The 24,248-nt window shown below is 38.4% G+C and overlaps 2 protein-coding genes across 2 annotated transcripts in view; both read left to right on the forward strand.

Moving 5' to 3' along the window:
• The window catches only part of CTSC (cathepsin C), a 770,970-nt gene that overhangs the window by 11,645 nt on the left and 735,077 nt on the right, over nucleotides 1-24,248 (forward strand). The window lies entirely within an intron of this gene.
• Nucleotides 161-19,832, forward strand: CHORDC1 (cysteine and histidine rich domain containing 1). Its single transcript, XM_035542482.2, has 11 exons — nucleotides 161-357; nucleotides 5,709-5,758; nucleotides 8,491-8,547; nucleotides 9,024-9,184; nucleotides 9,768-9,868; nucleotides 10,792-10,850; nucleotides 12,825-12,895; nucleotides 13,135-13,240; nucleotides 14,267-14,386; nucleotides 15,097-15,159; nucleotides 15,683-19,832. Exons 1-11 carry the CDS (start codon nucleotides 294-296, stop codon nucleotides 15,824-15,826), a joined length of 996 nt encoding a protein of 331 aa, XP_035398375.1. The 5' UTR covers nucleotides 161-293; the 3' UTR covers nucleotides 15,827-19,832.

Here is a 24,248-nt window from a genome sequence, read left to right on the forward strand (position 1 = left end):
ACCCGCCGCTGCCCCGCTACCCGCCGACTCCTCAGCCCCGTGCCGTGGAGCATTCGCCGCCATTTTCTCCCTCCCCCTCGGCTTCTTCCTCCTCCTCCTCTTCCTCCTCCTCCAGCGCCTGCGTACTCGCAGCCGCCCTCTTCCCCTCTCTCCCCGCTTCCTTCCTTCCCCCGACGAAGCTTCGTGAAGATTCCGGAAGGCTCCGGCCGGTTCTTTTCTCCGAGGCACCCGAGCCGCCACCGCTCCAACAGGCTCCCGCTCTTCTTCCCCCATCACCCCGCGCCGCCGCCGCCATGTCCTTGCTGTGCTACAACCGGGGCTGCGGCCAGCGTTTCGACCCCGAGACCAACACGGAGGGTGAGAGATGGCGGAGGGGTTCTTCATTGTGCCCTGATGCGATGGGGAAGAATGAGGGGGGGGTCTGCAGGGGAGATCTGAGGAACCCCCAGTGCCCGGTCACAATGGGGAGCTGTCCCGGAGCCCCGGGTACGGCCAGCAGAGAGCAGTGACAGGGCAGCACTCGGGCTGCCTCTGTTTGCATCCCCCACCGCCTGTCTGCTGCCGCAAACTGCTCCTCCTGGCCTGCTCCTCTCACAGGAGACTGATGTTTTTATGTGGTGCTTTCCCTCGCTAAATTTAGGGATGAGCCCGAGTGTTAAAAGAGGGCTGGGGGGGCGGCTGGACAGCGAAACCTGAAGGACTAGGGGGGAGCCCGCCTGGCTGGTGACAGGTAACAAACTGCTGTCCTGTCAGAAGGAGCAGCTGATAACATTAAAAGATTTTGCACCTCTTTGTAGGCTTAAGTTTGCTCTTGTCAGAATGCTGCTTGGTAACAGGAGGGAAAAGAGGTGGTAAAAAGCAGTTTTTATTACTGTGACGTACTGTAAAGGTAGAAACTGGAGGCCTTGAGCAACAGAATTTTTTCTTGAGAGTGCTTCTGAACATTTCTGTGGGTGTTGCATGCATAGCAGTTATATTATCAACTATTACTTCATTAACTTACAGTACATGTACTCATAGCAGGTAATTAAATGTGTCTTATGATCCATGCTTTGCCAAGTGCTCTGAGCTCTTGCTGAGCTTCCCCTGTGCATGCTGGGGGTCCTGTAGATGGTGAAACATCATCATCATTCCTCAGAGGCTGCACAAGGGTGATCTGAGCTCTCAACAGGCTTGTCCTCAACTGGTTTGTGAAGTAACTCTCAGGGCTGAATTTCTAGACTGGCCTCTTTGCATTAGCTTAATTTTTAGTGACGCACGAGATTAGAAATGGGCTAACGTGATCTAGCATGTGTACATTCTGTGATTAAGAACCACTGCTTAAACTGTCTTTATTTTTCTGAGCTAAATCTTTTCAAAGAGAAGGGCAGAATTGTGTGTAAGATTTGCTAATATTAGTAACAGCAAAAGCAGGCAGTTTGGAATGCTTCCACTCAGTAATACCCCACAAAGCAGATAGGGTTTCTTATATCAAAATTTTTCATTAGGACTTCATGACCTGTTCTTGCTATTCAAATAACAGTTCTTTGCAATTCCTTGTGTTCTAAAGAATACATATGATACGAATTGTAGTAGACCCAATGTAATTGGCATGGCCCTATGCTAACCACGTGGTGCTTGGATTGAGAAAGACAGCTTCTCAAGATTTAAGTTGTGTCAGAAAGTGACCGGAACATTTAATGGAGTTCCTGTGTCCTAGACTAAGTAGTTCCAAAGATAAACACAGTTCTTCACAGGCCACTTCAGAAAATCAAGTTTGACGTTTTTATGCTGAAGTAGAATGATTACAACTTTCAGCATCACTAAACTTCACCAAGATCGATGGGATGATTACTGCTTAGACATCTAAATCCTATTTAGCTGTGTTTAGCTGTCAAGTTCAAATGTTTCAGTGCTGGGAGGATGTTTCAGTCCAACATACTATAGGGGTTAAGGTTAATAGCTGTTAAACACTAAAATATATATTCCTTTGATAAGTTTTATATTAACACAATCTAATATTTAAGTATAAGACCAATAGTTATTAGGAAGCTTTTTCTTTCAATGAAAATAGAAAATAAGTCCTGTTGGCCTCTGGATGTTTTAGTGTTTTTGTCTAAATTCAGCCTACAGTTATAGATATTGCCATAGTGATGACTGGTGTACGAGGCCATTAATCTTCTCTTTAGAATCAGATGGCTGAAATAATATATGCGTATATTTTCTGTAGAAACTCATTGTTTCCAAAAAATGAGCAAGTGGCAACTGGCTGACATGAAGGACTCAATGCCTCTTAAAGAGAGGCAGAAAAAACAGCCTGAGGGAAAGCATTAAAGGTATGTCTACACAATTGTGACTGAATGCACAGTTATGAAATAACTTGTGGCGTGCCTAGCAAGGTACAAATTTAACATGCATTTTAGGTACATTAGCTGCTTGTTACATTCACGCTGTTAAAAACTTGTGCAGCATCTGATGTGGACGTTAGAACTTAAAACCCTTCTGCCCCTTTTAAAGTTGATTATTTTATTTCTTTAGAAATGAATGTCCATATGAACATTTCTAATGCATTTCAAGGCCAAGTCAAAGTTTGCTGCTAAAAAAAAGCTTTTGTGTAGTTTTGAAAACAGTCCTCCTTAAATTAGGAAAGTTTTTTGTAGTCCTTAAAACTAAAGCTGAAAAGGTGGTGTGCACGAACAGATTAAAAGTGTATGTGGTAAGTGTGTTTGTCTCAATTTCCTCAGTGTACTGCAACAGTTTTTGGTTTAGGTCATAATTTGGAACTTTGTTAATGTGGTTTGATTTGGTCCTTTGCCAGAACAGAAAGACTTACTCTTTCATGATTGTTTATACCCTCTTACCTTGATCAAACTTTATGATGTAGTACTTGTAAGATAAAGATAATTGCAGAGGTTGTGAAAACTTATTTTATATATTTCTGAGATGGAGAGAGGTGGGATTGGAAGAAATTGTAGCCTGTATTTTTGGAATTCATCTTTCCATTCACCTTTTCAACTTTCTTTAACTTTTGTCCCTATAATTCAAACTCTGTTCCTATAAAGTGCACCCTCTGATCCTTTGTCTTCCTTGCAGCATTCTGTTTCTCAGACTGAGTCTTTCTTTGTGAACTCTTTATAAGCTCTTTCTATACTATATTTATCCTGATTTCCGCATTTTATTCCAACACTGAGAAATTCAGAGGAATTCCATGGTAGTTTCCTACCTTTAGCAAACTCTTGAAGACATCGACTTTCCCAAGTAACTGAACAAAATTCATCAGATTTAATGAACTTCCACTGCTGCCAGGCTGTAAAGCACAGCTTGCAAAATATTGGAGTATTTCCACAGGATAGTGTGTCTGTAGACATAGCTCATTTCATCCTCAAGAATTCAACAGGATTGCATTTTAAATAGCTCTAAGTTTGCCTGACCTATACAATTTTCTACTGTGACATGTAAGAAAAAGTGTAATAAAGTGCTTCAACAAATTAGCAAGGATGTAGAAGTAAGGTAATAGCAATCCAGCAGTGTGTGCACTGTGAGACTGGGATTGGTTTGGGTAAGAAATCAGCATTTTAAAAAGTGAAAATTTGTGGTACTGCCATCTCCAAAATGATCTGAGTATGAGAAGAAGAATTGCTTGAAAAAACTTTTTTGTCCCTATTAAAGAAAGGTATTAACAGCAGTGGAGAGGTGAGCTATATATAAAACAGTAAAAAACATAAAATGTCAACCACAGGCTGTAAGCTGAGCTCAAACAAATCAGAAACACAACACATTTCTAACTGCTTAAGCGACTGTTGCTGTGTGCTGAATGCCCATTTTCCCCCACCTAATCTGAGATGAGATATTGTTACGAATGTAAAGTTTACAGGGACGAGAGTTGCTGGGCTCAGTGTGAGTGGAAATGAGTGACATTTTGCTGTTCTCTGCTCAGTGGGTAAGTCCTGCTGCCTCCTTTTGAGGCACTGCCTCAGCACCTTCTCTTGTGAAGCAGGCGTGTCGCTCCTCAGGTAGCAGCAGGGAGTGGGTTGTCAGCTGCTCCATGATGAGAGGGCTTAAGGAAGCAAGGAGAAGGGATCAGACTTGGCCAGATGGACAAACGGATGCCTGTCTGTCTGACCTGTGCGCTGGAGGATAGCTGCTGCTGAACTACTTGATTGTAAGATAGGTTTTGGTCTTGAGAAATGGTGCACTGATAAACAGCACCTCTCTCGTTTGAAACCACGTACTTGTCAGGGATCAAAAATAGTAATTAAAATCTTCTCATTCAGAAGTAATCTTTGTTGCTTAGTTCCTCTATGATGGTGCTTATGATAGCATGCTTTCATACTTTTGGAGAAGAATAATTATTTTTTAAAAATATAAAACTAAGCAGTGAAGTCCTTGGTACAAAGCAGTTTGGTTCTTTGTACATAGTAACAACATTATCTTATGTTCCTGTGAGGTTTACCAGCCTTAGCTTTTCATCCTGAAGCTGAAAGAATTGGTAGAAGTTCACGGGCACGTATGTAAGTCCTGCTGAGGGACGAATGTTCTGAAATACGCCTCTTCCAGCTTGAGGTGGGAGCTGTCATCTTAAGGCAGTGTGTCTGTCTGACTGCATTAGTACCTTATAATTACATGCTGAATATATAACTAAAGAAGAAAAAGTTCTTTAAAATTTACATTTTTTAAAGTGAAATAGTGATTTGTCTTTAGCCCATTTAATATCTGTAGGCAGACTGTCAGTAAAGTTATTTATTACTTCTCTGATTTGCCTCATTATTTGAAATGTGATATTTCTTACTCATGTGTTTTATGAAGGTGTTTTATAAAAATTGTTACTGTTTGTGTTACTTTAAATTTTACCTGTTTCTACCAAAAAAATGCTTTAAAGGCTAGAAGGTAGCTAGTGTTTCCTATTATGTTCTTAATCAGATCATTAAAATATTATCCATGAGTATATGTCAAAGATGTTACATAATCAGAGCAATTATATTACACGTCAAAAATACATACGTTAAGTAAAAAAGGAACAGTTACTACATAAAAATCTGCTATGTTGATAAACATCTGTGAATATTAACAGTTCAGTTAATAGAAGAGGTATTTCAGCATGGTGTTTGTACAGAACCTAGTAATAACTAGTGGTATTCACATGGCTGAATTGTGTATATTGAAGATTGGCCTCTGACTTCATGACCTTAAACATCTAGGAAACTGCCAGCAGTGATAAAAGAACAAGCTAATTACCATGGATAACTGAATGAACTCTGAGTGTTTCTACATAGAAGGCCTTGATCAGGTGCAAGCAGATGTATGTGATCATGTAAATGAGTGTTTTATGTTCGTCGTGTGGCTGCAGGGCCGCCTTTATCACATCACTGAATTACTAATGAGGACTACTGTTGAAAGCAAGGGATGATCTGTAGAAAGTTTACTTCCTCCAGTTACTTTTATAGAAGTAAAGAACAGAAGTTACTTTCAGGTGTATGTTTCGTGATTTACATTGTATAATACAGGGGGGGAACAAAAAAAGAGCTCAATTATTTCGGTTTAATATATGTACTCAGAAAGCTTGTTCTGTGAACTCTGCATTTTCCTTAATAATCACGTGCATTTGGGTAAGTGGTGGGACAGCTCATGACCTACCTGAATTGCAAGCATGAAATTTTTGCTAGGTTTGTGATCAGATGAATAAGAACTCTTGGTATGCCTAAATATTAATAATAGTCATTTTCTTCTAGATTCATGCACGTATCATCCAGGTGTACCGGTCTTTCATGATGCTCTCAAAGTAAGTATGCAAACATCTTTTTAAGTCTTATCTTTCCATATACGTAAAATAGTTGCTTGTTTTCCTTTTTCTCTTTTCCCAAGTCTGTCAGTTCTGTACAGTAATGTCCAGTCTATAGCATTGGAGCAGCCCCATGAAATTAGAAAACCACACTTACTTAAAACTGCAAAAGGAACTGAAAACTGTATTCACACAGTTTAAATGTTGTGCAAGTCTGTTTGACTCGTGTTTCTGCTAATTGACTTTAGGTATCTCTACAATTTAATTTGGTCCTCAGAATAGGTCTCTGGATATGTTGAGAGGAGTCATACTCTTTCAGTTAATTCACTTGCTTGGAATTTAGACCAGCTGTCTGCACTTAACATGACTAGAGCACTAATGTGAATGTGGCATTTGCCTACTGTGGAAATTGATTGTGTTCTGTTAATCTGAAAAATTTATGCGTGAGTTAAGATGGGACTGCTCACCCACCCATACCCCTGATGGAGCTGTCTTGGGCTACATCTTCAGTAATGAAGTACATATACGTGGGACTGTCTGTAGTGGTTAGGCCAACTACATAGCCCACGTTTGTTATATTAAACTGTTCTGCTTCAGGATCTACTGGATACATCCAGAATGCCTTCTGAGACTGATTTGACAGAGAACTGCTTAGGTTGGCCAAAACAGTACTGGAAATCCTTCTAACAATTTAACAGTATATGGTCAGAAATCTGTGGTCCAGACGTGGAGCCTGGCTCTGCTCTGTTCAGTGTACTGACGTTGACGTAGCCTCATTGTCCTTTCTTAGGGATAGAACTGCTATTTAACCAAGCTGGGGGGCAGTCATTTTTTCCTGATATTTAGGAACTGCTTCTGGCAGTGCATTTCAACCCTGTCCCATAATGTGGGTGTTTGGGGCACGTGAGCAGCGCTACAGGCTGGGAGATGAGTGGTTAGAAAGGTGCCTGGCAGAGAAGGACCTGGGAGTATTTGTTGATAGTCGGCTGAATATGAGCCAGCAGTGTGCTCAGGTAGCCAAGAAGGCCAACAGCATCCTGGCTTGTATAAGACACAGTGTGGCCAGCAGGGCTAGGGAAGTGATTGTCCCCCTGTACTCGGCTCTGGTGAGGCCGCACCTCGAGTACCGTGTTCAGTTTTGGGCCCCTCGCTACAAGAAGGACATGGAGGTGCTCGAGTGAGTCCAGAGAAGGGCAACGAAGCTGGTGAGGGGTCTGGAGAACAAGTCTTATGAGGAGCTGCTGAGGGAGCTGGGCTTGTTCAGCCTGGAGAAGAGGAGGCTCAGGGGCGACCTTATCGCTCTCTACAGGTACATTAAAGGAGGCTGTAGCGAGGTGGGGATTGGTCTATTCTCCCACGTGCCTGGTGGCAGGACGAGGGGGAATGGGCTAAAGTTGCACCAGGGGAGGTTTAGGTTGGATATTAGGAAGAACTTCTTTACCGAAAGGGTTGTTAGGCATTGGAATGGGCTGCCCAGGGAAGTGGCTCAGGCACCATCCCTGGAGGTCTTTAAAAGACGTTTAGATGTAGAGCTTAGTGATATGGTTTGGTGGAGGACTTGTTAGTGTTAGGTCAGAGGTTGGACTAGGTGATCTTGGAGGTCTCTTCCAACCTAGATGACTCCGTGTGACGGCTTGTGTGTGCTGGGTAGCACGTTTTCTGTGAGCCAGCGGTCATGTTGCAGGGCACGAGTCTGGTAGCAGCCGCGGCGTGCCACTGGCAAATTACAACAGGAGCTGTTGGGTCAAATGTGGTAGTTAGACTATGGCAATTTGTTTTCTAAAAAAATTATAACCGTACTAACAACACAGTATATAAGACCTCTTCCTAATTACAAGGACAAAAGTTATAAAGTTACCTCAAAAGATTGTGTTTAATTTCTCTTAGAGAAGCACTATTCTTAAAACAGATACTACTTCCCCCCTTCTTCCTAACTCTTGGTCTAATTAAATGTATCATAATTTTCTATGAGTAGTTTTCTTCCTGATGTGAATTGTAGGTAATTGGAAGTGGGCAGGGGTGGATGTTTTACTTCTGTGACTGTAGAAATAATGAGTATTTTGAGGATATTTTAAAACTACCTTCTTAAAACCCAGTGTCTCATTGCTTAAGCTCTCAACATGCTAGAAAAGTGTGTTTGTTGGTCAAACTACTGGTTTCAATAAAGTTCTTTGAGTTCTGAGATTCAAAGTATAAAGATAATTTTCTCTATAACTGGGTTTCTGATGAAAAATAAAAAAGTTCTCAGTTGATACACTTGAATAGATGGCTATGCAATGCAGATCTCCGGTTTATGGAGGGAAATGACCAGTTTAAAGACTTGCCTAGTGCTCAAGGAAGGAAAATATCCTGATCACTTTATAAAGGGGGCTGTACATTATGCCACAGGTGAGTCTCAAGTATAATATTTGTTTATTCTGTAACATCTATAAAGATGTTACTTTACAGGATAAAGTAATCTTTCTGTTTTTTTCTCATACAGAGTTGGCACTTGTCATGGATATGTTGCCTCATGTTTACTGCATTTTTCTGATTAAGGCAGCTGTAACAGGTTTCTCTGTCTTTTAAAAATGCAGATGATTACAGTATTGTCCAAAGAAGAGAATAAAATAATTGGTGATCATGAAGTGCCACATCTTATAAAGCAATATAACTGGTCTTTTGCTTTTTATAAACTGCTGCTAAATAAGGTAATCATGCTTGTTTTGGTTTTTGTTTCAAAATGTTTGTAGGGTTGGTCATGTTGTAAGAGAAGAACAACAGACTTTTCTGACTTCTTAAGCATTGTGGTATGTACTCATGATTATTTACAATTTTACACTTGTCAAATCACAGCTTACATGTTTAAAATTTGCTTGCTTTTGTTACAACTGTCTTAAATCTTGAGTATGCTACTTTTCCTGCTATAATGTTGAAGTTGAGTCTTATTTTTCAAGTTATAGTGAATATAATTAATTCTGTCAAAATCTGTTTACAGTCTTGTTAATAATGAAAGGTCAGTGTGCTGTTTCTTGCTCCTTCGCTTGATTTTGAAAAGTATGCATTTTTATTTAAAGTGCTTGCAAATGAAGATATTTTCTGTCATAGTTGTAGGATTACTTTTGTGGCCAATGTTATGAGTTGGGCTAAAGTGGAAGATGGGTCTGAAAAAATAAGAAAACTTGTTGTGGTTTTTGATAACTTCTAATTGTGCACACAAAATACACTGCATATATATGTGTACGTATGTGTATATATATAAACAAACATATCCTTTCCATAATAGGGCTGTACAAAGGGTCATCATAATAGTGAGAAACCTCCTGAGCCTGTTAAACCAGAAGTCAAAACTACCTCTGAGCGAAAGGAGCTAGCTGAACTGAAACCCAAATTTCAAGAACACATAATTAAGGCACCAAAACCACTGGAAACAATTAAAAGACCAAGGTATTGTATACAGAATTATTTTTTTTTTCAAAATCCGTGGTTGATTGACCAAGTTAAAGCTTATTTGATTAAGTGTTACACAGCCTGTACAGTGTAAAAAATCCCAAATTAACGTTAAAAGATCTTGTGTTTGGTAGCAGTGATGATGTTATCTTTAACTTCACAATGAGATAAAAGAATTTGGGTTAGGACAAGGTATTACTGAATCTCTCAACGCTTAGCTTCACGGGAAAACAAACTGTGGTGTAAAGCCTCGTAGCTTAGAAAGCCATTAGCAGTACTGTTTACCATTTTAAACCTACATAAAAATAGTAGGGTGCGTGCATGTAGATTCCTTAATCACTCTGGTTTGATTCTATTGTTGTAGAGTACTTAAGTTTTCCTGTTGAAAACTAAGACCTTCTTCTAAATTTCTAGGCTGGTTTTGCATTAAGAGTGAGAATGGGCACTTAGGAGTCTAGTTTGTTGTTGTAAGGGAGATTGGAAAGGAAGAGTCTTATTGCAAGATTGAAAATTACTACTCTGTCATTTTTTGTAAATTTTTTTTCATGAAGTTGACATGAATACATGGACATTTTTTTAGCCCAGATGAGCCAATGACAAATTTGCAGCTGAAAGTATCAGCTTCCTTGAAGCAAGCACTAGATAAACTGAAACTGTCATCAGAAAACGAAGAGAAAAAAGGTAAGGTTATAGGCAGGTTAAGTAGGTATATGACACTTCTTGTCAGATAAATAAATAAGATGCTATTTTTTTGTTGTTGTTTCTGAGATAATTATGTGACAAAGACGTTCATGTTCTTAATATTCTGGAAAACACTTCACAGTCTGTAAAACGATAATCAAAGTTAAATGTGAACAGTGTGGGGGCTTAGGTATTAGGAGCGGTATGTTCCCACAGCAGTTACTTGAACTGTGTATTATGTAAGATATCCTGCTATAATGAACATGATGGGAACATTCATTTCTAATCAAACGGCTGAAAGAATTTTCCAAGAAATGAACTCTACTCCTTTGCAAACGTGATACCATATGATGCCTTTCAGAAATTGGTGAAATTCTGCTGAAAACTAGCTGGTTCTCCCTTGTCTACTTTCCATCTTTTTTTTTTTTTTCTCCCAGAGAGCATTTCAAGTTTGGTTCTTTTAGAAATGCTTTCTAACTTCAACCTGTGTCCATTTGTGACTATTTTATACCCTTTTGTGCTTTTGCTAAAACTTTCATTTTGCTCTTATTTCTCCTTGGTCTATTAATAGCAGGAGCTTTTGACAGTCTTAGTTTTACTGAAAAGATTAAAAAAAAAAAAAAAAAAGTGACTGCAGTCTTGTGATTGTTTCACTTGCTGTATGATTGTAGTAATCCTCTTCGTGTTTTTTTTTCCCTACTTAAAACACTGTAAATGTATAGAACCTAAAACTTGATGCACAAATAATATAGTTATTGGAATATTTGCGTAATTTTTGTTTCTTTGTACCTTTCTGGCAGATTTCACTGACAAGAAGATAGATGACTTGTTTTTTCTAATCTTTTCGGTTCTCAATAAAAGCAAAATATTTTGTACATTGTATACTTCAGTTGCTTTTTTCTGTAATATGATTCTTTTTGCAGAGGAGGACAGTGATGAAATCAAGATTGGGACAGCATGTAAAAATGCAGGCTGTTCAAAAGTAAGTGGTTTAGTTTCACTCTTACACTTGCCTGCTAAACTATTACGTGCTCAGTTTTGTCTTGCTTTGTTTGTTCCCCCTCCCCCAGTACAAATCGATTGGAAATAGCATAAAATCCATCAGGCTTAACAAATAAATATTCAATAGCATACTTTAGTATTGATAAATGTGAGCTGTTTTGTATGGTGGATGTAGTAGGTATCAGATGTTTCATGTTTTTTTGAGGTCCATCCCAAACTTAGAATCACGGAATGGTTTGGGTTGGAAGAGACCGTTAAGTACTTCTACTTCTACTGCCCTGCTATAGGTAGGGACACCTTCCACCAAACCAGGTTGCTCAAAGCCCCATCCAGCCTCATCTTGAACAGCTCCAGGGATGGGGCGTCCACAGCTTCTCCAGGCAACCTGTGCCAGGGCCTCACCACCCTCTGAGGGAAGAATTTCTTCCAAATATCTAATCTAAACCTCCCCTCTTTTAGTTTAAAACCATACCCCCTTGTCCTATCACTGCACCCCCTGAAAAAGAGTCCCTCCCCAGCTTTCCTGTAGCCCCCTTTAGGTACTGGCAGGCCACTGTAATGTCTCCCCGGAGCCTTCTCTTCCCCAGGCTGAACAACCCCAACTCCCTCAGCCTGTCTTCACAGGAGAGGTGCTCCAGCCCCTTAATCATCCTCGTGGTCCTCCTCTGGACTCATTCTAATACTTCCCTGTCCTTCCTGTGCTGGGGGCCCCAGAGCTGAACACAGTACTCAAACTTCTAATCATTAAGCTTACCAAACATACAATACTGAAGTGTTTCAACTTAAAATGTTAAATAATGTAGTGGTGAGAGGTGGCTTACTGATAGCACTTGAATTGCTCTTGATAACCTGAATGTACTTCAGAAACATCTGCAGAGCTTATCACGTAATGCCTCCTGCCAGAAGGATCACCAAGGAAAATTGTTGTAACACTTCTAGCATTGAAATTAGTCTTTATATTACATGGTCTTTTAAACTGACATTGTTCTTTTCTTTGTTTATGGTGTGTTTTGTTGCCTTTTTTTTTTTTATTGACACTTGTTTTGTACAGAACAGGACGGTCAAATTGCAATAGGTATTTCAGTGGACATCTGAAACTTTCTGAAAGTTTCTACTGAAACTCTGGTTGGAGAAGGATTTAGGGCGTTCACTCGTTTGTGTTAGGAAGAACTGATGTGATACTCATTGGCAGGGATGCATATTGTTTGATTTGCTTCTAGTTAAGAATCATAGATCATAGGACCACGTAGGTTGGAATAGACCTTCAAAATCAAGTCGAACCATCAGCCTGACCTACCAAATCCCGTCACCAAACCATGTCCCTTATTGCCACATCCATACATCTCTTAAATAACTCCAGGAACAGGGACTCCACCACTTGCCTGGACAGCCCGTTCCCATGTTTGACCACCCTCTTCATGAATAAACTGTTTCTGGTATCCAATCTAACCTCTCCTGGCACAACTCGAGGCCGTATGTTCAGTTCCTTCTCCTGAAAACTGAGTAAAGGAATGGAAAATGGATGTGTCCTGGACCATGCAACTTTAATGTATTTCCTTTGAAGTACTTTCTTTCTCTGAGTTTTCAGAGTATTTTTAAAGATGGATATCTCTGAGATAAAGTGATCTTTATGAACACAGGTGATGTCACCAACGATGAACTCCGTTGAACCAATAGGAAGTACAGCTTGTAGAAAAGGAAAGACAGGGAAGCTTTTGTGAATGGAGGTTGAGTAATTATTTTTGAAAAACTAGAGCAAGCCATTGCATTTGGATGCAATGCCAAATGCCAAACCATTGTATTGCATTAACTACTGGAAAGCTTTATTTTACTTTGTTCAGTGTTCTTCTTTTGGGTTGTGTTTTGTCTTTTTTTTTTTTTTTTTTTTACATTTTTTTTCCCACTTCCTGTAATAGTAAGAAACTTTAAATGCTTTTTTTTCTTTTTTTACCAGACGTACCAAGGACCGCACAGCACTGAAGATGTATGTATATACCATTCTGGTGTACCTATATTTCACGAAGGGTTAGTATTCAGTTTGCTTGATTTTTACTTTTTTTTTAATTAGTCTGTTACCTGTTACTGCTTTCTTTGTAGACGTTACCTTGTTTTCATTCTGTATTTCTCACAGTCGAAAATGGCAGTGATTGAAAAGGGTCTCCTAAATTAATGGTAATATTGCATAAAGGAAAGATCTTAACTATTTACAATAAACAGTGTCCTAAATGTTTTTTTGTTAATTACCTTGTTTGCAAACTTTAAAGGATGAAGTATTGGAGCTGCTGTAAAAGGAAAACGTCTGACTTCAATACATTTTTAGCTCAAGAAGGCTGCACAACAGGAACACACGTATGGACTAAAAAGGATGCAGTGAGTAGCATTAACATTTGTGCTATAGCAGGGCAGATAAAGTCCATGAAGTTGCCTGATTTGGGGGAGGGGTGTATACGGAAGGGTCTCTTTCAGACCCAACAGAATTTGGGTTCTGTTTACACGTCTGGTTTTCTGGTTTGAAGCATACCGAATGTCTTGGTTTGACTACCAGTAGAGCAAATACGGAGAGAGCTTCTTAGTTTATGGCATTGCAATGTTGGGAAAAAAATGCAGAATTAAAAAGTGCAAAATACTTCCATTTGAGGTTTAAAAGGCTCTTGGAGAATGTCTCAATTTAATAATGGAACTGAATGCTTTAAAAAAAAAAAAAAGCTGGTCACATGTTGGATGCAGATGAACACACAATTCCTGTTATGAATATATTCTTTAAATTCTTGATACTGCAGACATAAGTGTCAGTTAACAAAAGAAAACGAAAAATGTATTATAAGAGGGTGCAGTCGAAGTCCTTTACTTCCTCGTTCAGAGAATTGCTGCTTGCTTTGAAGTTTCGTGTTAAAGCAGTAGTTTCAGATATTAAAAAGGAAAAAAAAATAAGCTGAAGTGCTAAGCCTAAAGCAGAAGAGCATTCTTGTAAAGAATTTACTCAGACATTAAGGAACTGTTCGTTAAATGTGTGCATATTGAGATAATGGGCTTCTAGCCGATTGGAGTCCCTGCTTTCTTTGTTTGATTCCTTCCCACTACCTGCTGGATAACTCTGGTTTTGTAAAGGAGAACATGTTACTTTCATTCCATCAAAGTGTTCCTGCTTCTTACCATAGTCTCTGTCATGAACACTGTTTTCCTCACTGCTATTGTATATCAGGGTCCAGTATCTGAAATATAGAATATAGTTGGTTTTCTTTTTGTTGTTGTTTTTTAATAAAACTAAATAGAGGTTTGCACTGTCATCTGAACACAGGGTATAGTCCTATGCTAGCTATGTTTATTAGGTGTTAAAATATTCCTGATTAATAATCCTGAATGTTTTTTTTTCCTCATAATCTTTTATTTATATAGGGAAAGAAGGTAGTTCCATGCAGGCATGATTGGCACCAGACTGGAGGAGAAGTGACTATTTCTATATATGCTAAGAACTCTGTTCCTGATCTGAGCTATGTAGAAGCAAATAGTACAATGGTGAGTTCCTACCTTAATACATAATTCCTTTCTAATTCTTACAGAAGCTTGAAGTTAGAAAAATACAGCTTCTACTTTATTTATTAAGCAGAAATACAGCTTCCGCTTTATTTATTAAGGCAGAAGTAGAACAGCATAAGAATCTTTCCTGAGAAACAGCTTTTTCTTGGCTTTTGTGTTTGTTCAAGTACACACAACTTTTTTTTCCCTTCTTATTTGGACATCTTCAAAAAAAAAAAAAAAAAGACATTAGAGGCTGCAATATAGTATTGCAGAAAAATCTTCAGACTTCTGCAGTTAAAACCTGAATGTGATAGAATTCCATCAGCATATGTGTAAATAAGTATAGATTTGTAATTTTATTGCATTTGGCTTAAAGTAATTGAATATTGTTCTTGATATCATGCACTTTCACGGGTTGTCATACTAAACAAGTGTTAAAATGATACCTTCTGTGATTCCTTAATCACTTATTTGGAGAAAATGAAAAAACATCAGTAAGGTCTATGTGGCCACTATGGTACACAGACTAAGATATTTTAACACAGCCTATTAGAATGTGTTTTCCACTTCTGTGTTTGAGGGACAGTTTGATCACTTTGTTTGTTGTAGGATCTGAGTCCTAATATGATATATTTTACTTAAACATACTTGAGGTGTCTCATGTTTTATTAGCCTGACAAAATTTTCGGTTGTTTTTCCTTTTTAAGTTAAATATTCATATTGTATTTGAAGGAGAAAAGGAATTTCATCGCAACGTGAAATTATGGGGAGTAAGTATAAGAACATTGTTTCTATATTTAAATAAAAAAAAAAAACACAGCAAAAGAAATAATACCACAAACCCTCAGTTACTTCTCTTTAAAAGCAGTTTATTTTTCCTTATTACTTTTTGAAAAAAAATAAATTGCACGTCATTCAGTAGTTAAATGTAAATCTAAATCTAGTGCCCCAAGTGACTAGGCCTGACATAGACTCTTATTTGAGTGGAAGGTTAAACAAGATGACCTCTCAAGATTCCCACCAACCCAATTTGTCCTAAGATTCTATCCTAAATACGATAGTGGTGTTAGATAAAAACTCCTAACGTTATGTAATTACTTTTTTATCTATGCATTAGACCTATGTTTATATTGTATATACATGTTCATAGCTTGGGAATGGGAAAGGGCTGGCTTTTCCAGATAAGAGAGAACTCCATCTACCTAAATATCTGCTGAAGTCTAGTGATAAGGTACTCTTTTGAACTTAATTCAGTTTTGTAAAGTGAAGTGTGACATATGTTTTCTGTTTCAGGTAATTGATGTAAAGAGGAGTTATGTGAACATGACAGCTACAAAGATTGAGGTTACTATGAGGAAAGCAGAGCCTCTATTATGGGCGAGTCTTGAATTACCAGTATCCAACACAGAACAAAAGAAAGAGAATTCAGATCAATAATAATTCCAAGAGACAAGATATATCCCATCATGAAGTGGTGACTTGCTACTGTAATCAAGTATTTAACTTTTATATAGATACTTTTTTTTTATGCTAGACCTTATGTTCCACTCTACAAAAAAAAAAAAAAAAAAGATGCACAGTAAATGAGGGTGTCAACTTGAAGAGTAATAGCTGGTTCTTCTGCTCTTGCTCCCATGAGTGTATTTATTCTAGCTGGAGCGTCTCCATGGGAATTTAAAATAAGAGCTATTGCCCTGTGTTTACAATCTTACCTACTATGCACTGACTACCCAAACAGATAAGCTTTCAGTCCACAGCGTGTGTTAATTTTTCAAGTGTTCTGTTTAGACTGGATCTCCTTGGTAGTATATGTTCAATTCAGCACTCTTCATTATGAAGCATACAGTATTACAGATCTGAGTTTTTGAAATGATAAACATGCAATTCCACATCTAAAATAAAAAGGCACATAAAAATAAATGTGAAAGAACATTTGTAGACTTCCATTTTTGTTTCCTGAAACTAATATTTGTTTCAATATCTGCTGGCTGTAGAGGTATAAAATAAAAGGTATTTTAGTAAATGTTTCAGTATTTCCCGACTCTTGCTGTCTTTCAGGTATAAAAGCAGATCAGATTAAAATAAGAACAAAGATGGCAAGAGGGGATTTTTCTTATTCTCCTAACTTTGGTACTTGAATTTTTAAATGTAAACATGAATGGACAGTGAATAAGGCTGAATAACAGCATCTCAGCTGTAGAAAATACACAAACTGCAGAATATTGTAAAGTTACCCAGCTACTGTATATATTTGACAGTCTTTACAATGTCTATTCGGTCCTATTCTGCAAAGTTCAAAACTGAATTTTCTCAGAGTGGATATTTCTAGGAGGAGAAGACAGTATGCACTGTAGGTATCTTGGGAAAATCCTTTCTATGTAGATACGCAGAGCTCTTGTTCCTGAGGATGGTAATCTAGGAACTAAATTTACGGGATAAATAAAATCTTAGAAGAAACAAACAACAAGCTTTCAAATGCCCGTCTCAAATCATAATCGTACTGTTGAGCTAAAATATTTTTAAAATATCTTTTTGAAGAGCGTAGGCAAAATTGTAATTTGAAATCAGGACTTTAAATTTGTTTTCAGTTCTGCAGCAATAATGATTTGTAGCTGAAAACAGGATAGTTTTAAAGATGAGACTTCTGTCTAAGGAATAATTCATGCAGTAATATTGCTTTCTATTGCTGCTTGAAATCGTTCCTTAATTTTAGATTGCAGCTGAAAGAAAAATGCTTTAATGTGTAAGTCAACCAAAATATATATTATTATTTATTGTGCCAAAACTTAAATATATAAACAAGTAGTCCTGTGGACTGTGGAATGTGCTGATGCTCATCTATCTACCTTGGCAGACCTGAAATGAGTCCAAGAGAAACAGTGAAAGTAGTAAAGGCATTCTGAAGTCAAGCAGGGATTTTTCAGAATCTTAGCGTTTTCCAACAGGTATAATTTGCGTTGAGTTCAGAGTGCTGTCTTCAGCAGTACTTGAAATCCTTGAAGTAGTAACACATGCATTACTGAAGAAACCAGCCCCAAACACCTAAAAAGTAATGCTGGTGTTGAAATGTTTTAGTGCTTCTTGTAACTTTTTCCTTATTGATTTGGAGGAAGTGTGGTTGCTTACTCCTTTGGGCCCCTGTTAAAAGTTCAAGTGCCAAGTTCTGCCTGAAAAATTCTATCGAATTCTAATAATGCCTTTTAAACAAAAATAAATACATTTGAAAATGTCAGATGCAGTGAAGTGGTAGGGTACAAGCTTACAAAAATGTATTCCTGCAGTTGCACCTCTAAAAATTGTTCAGGTGTTCCCCATTGGGTTCTGAGCCGACAACGGGAGCTTTTATTAGTGTAATACTAAGAACAGTTACTTCAGCGGATGGAAGATTCTAGATACCTGTAGCTATCAGCATGCCATCTTTTTTTTTTTTTTAAATTCAGAACTCTGAACTTGAGCATTGTTTAAATACCAGCATAAAATTCCTATTTAACAAGTAAGATAAAAGGTGTGTCTATCCATGGGAATATATAAATACCCTGTTATAAATACCCTAAATATATCCTGTTTTCCACTTTTTTTTTTAACAAATTTCCAGTTTAATTGCACCATCATATGCAGTAAATTTGCATCACATAAAATTTGAAGAACTGCAAGGGAAACAGAATTTCTTCAAAAACAAAATTTCTTTTTTTAAGCAATTCTTGTGAACCCTGAGTATACTAAGCACTTAATTGAGCAAAATCTGCATGAATGGACTTTTGCTTTAACATTGTAGACTTTGGGACCCTGTAGCTATTTTTTATACTCCTTGAAACTAGATTCTGCTAGAAGCAGGATCAACATTGTAGTAGTGAGTGGAAGAAAGCTCCTGCAGACAATGTCCTCAGTTTTGCTTTTTTTTTTTTTTTTTTTTTAAGTATTCGTTATTCATTCCTTCTATTCTTGTTGTTCATACTCTCAGCAGGGAACTACAGATGCCTCAGGAGTTGCATAATGACTTTTCCCCCTCAGTGACAGGGTAAACACTTTTAAAATGCACCTGTTTAAAAACGTGAGCAAACAAAATCCCAGTTTATATCAGGCAAAAAAGGTGTAGATTTTACAAATAACAGCCTGCTTCTCCATGGCTTATGATGATTTTCAAAAAGTTAAGCTTTCAGATGGCATATGTCATAAGTCTTGTTTAACTGCATTCTTAGCAGCTTTTTATAACTATTTGTGTGCATCCATCATCAAGCTGCAAAAGCTGTATTGCTGAACTTGAGTACTTTGAGCAGATCATTGTGGTTGCTCAAAACAGTCTTCAACACACCGGTGTTTTACAAAATGACATCTTGATGTGGCTAGTGGTATTTATTTTCAATAGAATTGGGTTTGACTTTGACTTTCATTAGTAAGGGGAAAAAAGATAACTATGGTATATGAAAATAATCATAATACTTCTCAAAAGCAAGTTTTGAGAACTAAGCTAAACAGTCTTGCTCATGCAGGCTGTCACCTATTTAATAATAGTGAAATTAAATAGGAGAAGTGCGAAACGTTATGTACTGGGATATGTGCAGTTCAGTTTGCCCTTCATGGTTTTGAGAGTTGTCCTGTATTTAACAAGTTGTTTAACTTGTGGTCTAGCTATATTTTTATAATTCATAAGACTTTAAAAAGCTATACTGTGTTTCAGAATGGGTTTGCATATTACATGTAGACAGCACATTATATGTCTCAGATATGACTGTCCCAGGGGCATGTAAAACTTCACAATACATTTTTAATGAGACAGAAACTATGTGGGTGCACGAATTTGTAACAGAAATCTTAAATCTTTTTCCTCATGCTTAAGCCCATTTTCCTACCTACTATTGTATATCTAAAACAGAACATTTCCTGGAGGAGTTGGAGTTCATTTTTAATGTTCATACACTGTTAGCACTTGGCTGTTCAGATGCTCTGTTATATTTTACATGGCACTGATGTAACTTCACAAAAAAATCTTCCATCTGATGATCTTCTGGAACACCTGCATTATCAAGTCACCATTTCAGTAGTTTAGGGATTAATTATATTAGGAATTTTGCCTTGAAAAAACATCTACTTATTCTATGTAATGATGCATTTTTTGCTTGCATTCTTTAAAAATGGCATGATTACTGGTTAAATACTGTACCTGTTAATCAATTGTCTTTCCCTATGGCTACTATTTTTTTGTCTTCATTCAGGAAAGAGATCCTATTTAAAGTAATGAGTTACGTGTCTGGAACACTGTTTTAAGGCGCTAATAATTTTGCTATTATAAATAAGAGTCTTGAATTACGGTTGGGGGGGAGAGATGTCTTTTTGCATGGTTGTTTGATTCTGCACATTCATAAAAAAAAAGCAGAAATGAATCTCATGTCTTCATGTTCCATTTTTTTCTAAATTTATTCAATAAAATTCTTATTACATGCTGGTTATGCTTGGATTTTTTGACTTTGTTACGGGAGACGACTTCTGTTTGGATGTGTAACACAGTTATGAAAACGTGGGCATTTTCCACGGGTCAGTCCGTATACAAGGGAAACTGTCCAAGGGGCACAAAGTTCAAGCCATGTTCATAAAACCAACATCTTTCTATTGAATTGCTGAACATTTTATTTTCATGTTAGCATGAACAGGAGTGAAGGAACGTGCTGCACATGAGTGTCATCAAGTGTGCGTTTGTCATCAGTCCTGTGAGTTCAAAGGGAAGGGGGATGTAGAAACAGATACCTGCCATCTAAAGGTATGTGGAATGCATGGATGTGTTTTTCTTCAAATTAATTGATCAGCTCTGTGATGACTGATTGTGGCTATCCAGAAAGTGTTTTTTTTTTTTAATTTTGTTTTGTTTTTGTTTTTCAGACAGTTCTGCTTTGTGACAGGGAGCATCCTCTTGAATAGGATATTTAATTTTTGTTACCTACTAAAAGCAACTATTTGAAAAATTAGTTTCTGGTTAAATATTAATAACAGCTGCATTGCAACCAAAAGTCATTCAAAGCTAGCTGGAGGCAGAACTGTACCTTACAGCAATCTATAAAATGTGGTTAGTCCCAGAACCTTGTTCTCTGGAATGTTTATTTTAAATTTAGCATAAATATTGATACTGCAGTAGCGTTACAGAATTCAATGCTTAGGGTTGTACTAACTGTGCTTCTAGCTTAATATGCTTAACCTAATTTGTTCTTCCTCATTGAAAATCAGACTTATGTATTAGAGGCACTTGATACTGTGCACTTCCAGACCCTGAGGGACTTTTTAAATTTTTAAAGGAGTGCCTTGTAATCAAGTAATATTGTATACGTGAATGTTAACCCAAATTTCTGAAGTTCTGCCTTCACTTGTGAATGTAGTTAGCATTTGGTTTGTTTACTTACTAATATAGTCTACAACAGAAGCGTTCAGAATTATTCTTTGATTGGAGCTCCGAAAATCAGAAGCCTGTGCAGCTCTGTTAGAAAATTGTTACTTCAATGAATTTATAAATGAAATGGAGCTCTTATGCTTGCCATGAGCCATGTGTTAGCAATTGTAAAGAAGATAAAATGGTAGCAATGAATGGAGTATGTTTAAATGTAGTTGGAAAATAATTTTAAAGTCTTAAAGGTTTTCAGATTTTTTTTTGAAAGATACAATATAAATTGTAGAAAACACATTAAGACTGAAGGTTAATACAAAGCAGCAACTCCAACTGTGAATGGTCTAAAGCACTGAATATTTGAAATCACAGAGCTTTGTAATTTTCTCCTTTTTTCATAAAGGTTCACCTTGTTGCTGTGAGCACAGTGGCACTGAAGCATTTCTTCTTTTCTTTTTATTTTTCCCCAATAATGTTTTACTTTAAAACACAGACTGTTTCGTTTATTGCGCCATTATATTGATCCACAGGGCCTGAAAACTGCAGAGGGGTTGGGTTTGCCCAGTGAAAACTGGTGTAAAACCTGGATGTGGTTGAGTGGCAGCACCACTGAGCGTATGGTTCTTAAGCTGAAGCACGTGTTGTTTTCATGAGTTTTTTCATTTCACAGTTGTGTTATTAGCTCGGATGTAATGTAAATATGTTAGTATTGCATTGTGGCAGCGCCGTATGCCCTCATTTTCCCTCCATGCATTTTAGGTACTCACTGTTGTCTGCAGAAAAAGCACTAGCCATGAGAGAGATGATGTTTTGTCACTGAGTGAGACCTTGCTTATATGTCAGAACTTCTCCATAATCTGGTAATAGGTTTTTGGTACAAAACTGAGTGTAATACTGCCTGAGAAGCAAGTGCTGAGTTACACTCAGAGTCCTGTATAAATGTATAGCCCTCAGTCAGGCAATCATTTGTCAGACTCCAGGTGGCTAAAAATGATTGATATTTGTGAAAGCAAAATCCAATCAGGCTGAATTACGTGAACTGGGCTGGTTGGAAAATGTGAAAAAAATAGAAAGCTTTCTCACACCCCATTTCTCAGACTTGCCAAGACTATATACCAAGTATGTGTAAGACTACATATAAGTAGCTGTCCTTACTGAGTGTTCTCTGGAAAATTTGGGCTCTCCCCCCAGGTAGTCCCTGAGTACAGGTCCCTGCTTACAGCTCAATAAATACAGCACTGCCACAGCTGGTAGCAAGGCACCAGCTCCTTCCAGCTCTGCAACGCCTTGGGACTTGACAGGCTTGCTTTGTCTGAACTGCCCATCGCCTGCCTGGAGATCTGTGGTAGCTCATTTGGATGTTTTAATAATCTTCTGATGACCAGGCTATTGCCTCATTTGTTTTATCTTTGATTCTCCTTTTATAGTTTATGGTATAAAAATATTTTTTATATAGATAATAGTAACAGGCTTTTAGTCTGTGTGGAGCAATGTATTCGCGGCCCTTGCATTTCACTGCAGAGGAATAAAAGCCTGATAACATTAGGGGACATGAAAGCTGTGGCACAGGGTGCAAGGTGTGCCAGGAAACGCGTAGTAGCCCCAAACAGACACCAAGATGAGGAAAAAGCAAGCATTAACCCCACGCTCCTCGTGAAGGGCTTGGGACTGCTGATCATTGGCTGCAGCTGTCCCACCCCAGGCTCAATCAAGCAAACTCAGGACCCAGCAAGGCAGTGGAAGGGGTAGATACTAGGCAGTATATATTTAACTATTTTAACTGGTTTTAGTTTTTCTATAATAAATAGACTGAGATAAAAATTGTTTGGACACTCAAAATTTTAATTACACTAACAGTAAACTTGGCTTTACTTGTAAAGTGTTTCTTTCTGCCCCTAACAGGACAGGGGGGATGCTTGTGTTTTACTCCTCTGCCCTGGCAGTGGGTGACAATACACCAGTGCAGTTCCTGCACTTCCGTAGGGCCAGGGGCCAAGATAATTCTCTCTGAACTGTGGGCTGAAGATGGAGTTTTAGGGCAGGCATAAGGTGACAGCATGCAGGCTCAGATGGAAAGAGTATGGAAACGTGGCCTGAGAGAAGCAGAGAGCTGAGGAAGCGAAACAGTGCGGCTTTGTTCAGGAGGGAGGTGGTTTGGTTCCAGGAAAATCAGAAGGGAAAAGTGATCTCGGAGCTAAGTCTTTCGGTGCCCAGTGTTCACAGCTGACCATGCTTCCCTAGCCTGATGTCCTACTGCTTACGGGTTACCTAAGGATGTGTTGCCACAACAGTTGCTGTGTCCAGCAACTGGCTTGAGTTTCCTTCTAAAAATACAGCCAAGTTTGGAGATAATGTGGATGGCAGCCTCAGGAATGCGTCAGCAGCTCACTGTCAGCAAGCGAGCCAGCAAAGCACATCTGGGGAAGGTGCCATGTAAACATAGCAGGTCTATTCTTATCTGATCCCCTCCTGTGAAATGCTTTTCCCATTATCGCCGCTCCTGTTCTTTCCCTTTATGGAAGATTGTAATACACGTTTACTTGAACCAGGTCCAGCCCCTCCTACATGAGGTGCTTTGCAAGCCAATCCTCATCCTTCTTTCTCTTTCTCCTCCATCTCCCCTTTCTCCTCCTCTTCCTCCTCCTCCATTTCTGGAGCTCCCCAGGGGCTTCCATCCCAAAAACTGCTGTGCCTGACATTGACTTGAAGAATAAACGTAAGTTTTCTTGGATGAGGAAGAAAATATTTAAAGGTGTCAGATCCATCAGGAAAAACACTGATGGCACTGACATGAGCTGCCTTGACTTCGTGGATTACAGCTGGCCCAAGTACAGAACCAACCCGTGGGACAGATGGTGCCTAAACCATTTAGGCTGAGTTCCTTCTGCTGATGAATAGCAGTAACTGATGTCCCTGCTGAGCTTTACTCAGAGCTGAAATCTAGCCATGCTATAGACACGGCTAAATTACGGGGTTGAACAGCAGTCACTTGTACTTTACTGGAGATACTTTAAGTCTCAGGGGTGTAATGGCAACAGACCCTTTCAGACCCTGTTGGCATCTTCCAGAATCTCCTCCTGCTGCTGTTTTTCTCAGGATTAATGTGGGGTCACTGTGTAGCTTCTCTCTGCAGATGCTGCACAGCAGCTCTTAACCCCAAATGGCATCACTGCAGGATAAATTATTTCTGCTCTCAGGCACTTTTGTTATTTTCAAAGACCCATGACTGACATTTTTAATCAGTACCTTTGTTCAAAGAGGAGAGCAATCAAACCTTAAAGGATATATTTATTTATTTTCATGGGTTTCAATCAAGTGTACATGAATAGGGGACCTCTATGGGTTTGGTAATCAATCTACCTCTAGAATATAGTAGAGGAAGAGAACGAGATTTAAGCTACTTCATACAGTTTTCAGGATGTATATACCTTCATAATAGTTACTAATAAAGTCAAGAAGAGGAAGGAAGCAATAGATTCCAGCTGTGCA

Source organism: Cygnus atratus, chromosome 1, assembly GCF_013377495.2.
Source record: "Cygnus atratus isolate AKBS03 ecotype Queensland, Australia chromosome 1, CAtr_DNAZoo_HiC_assembly, whole genome shotgun sequence".
Classification (NCBI taxonomy): Eukaryota; Metazoa; Chordata; class Aves; order Anseriformes; family Anatidae; genus Cygnus; species Cygnus atratus.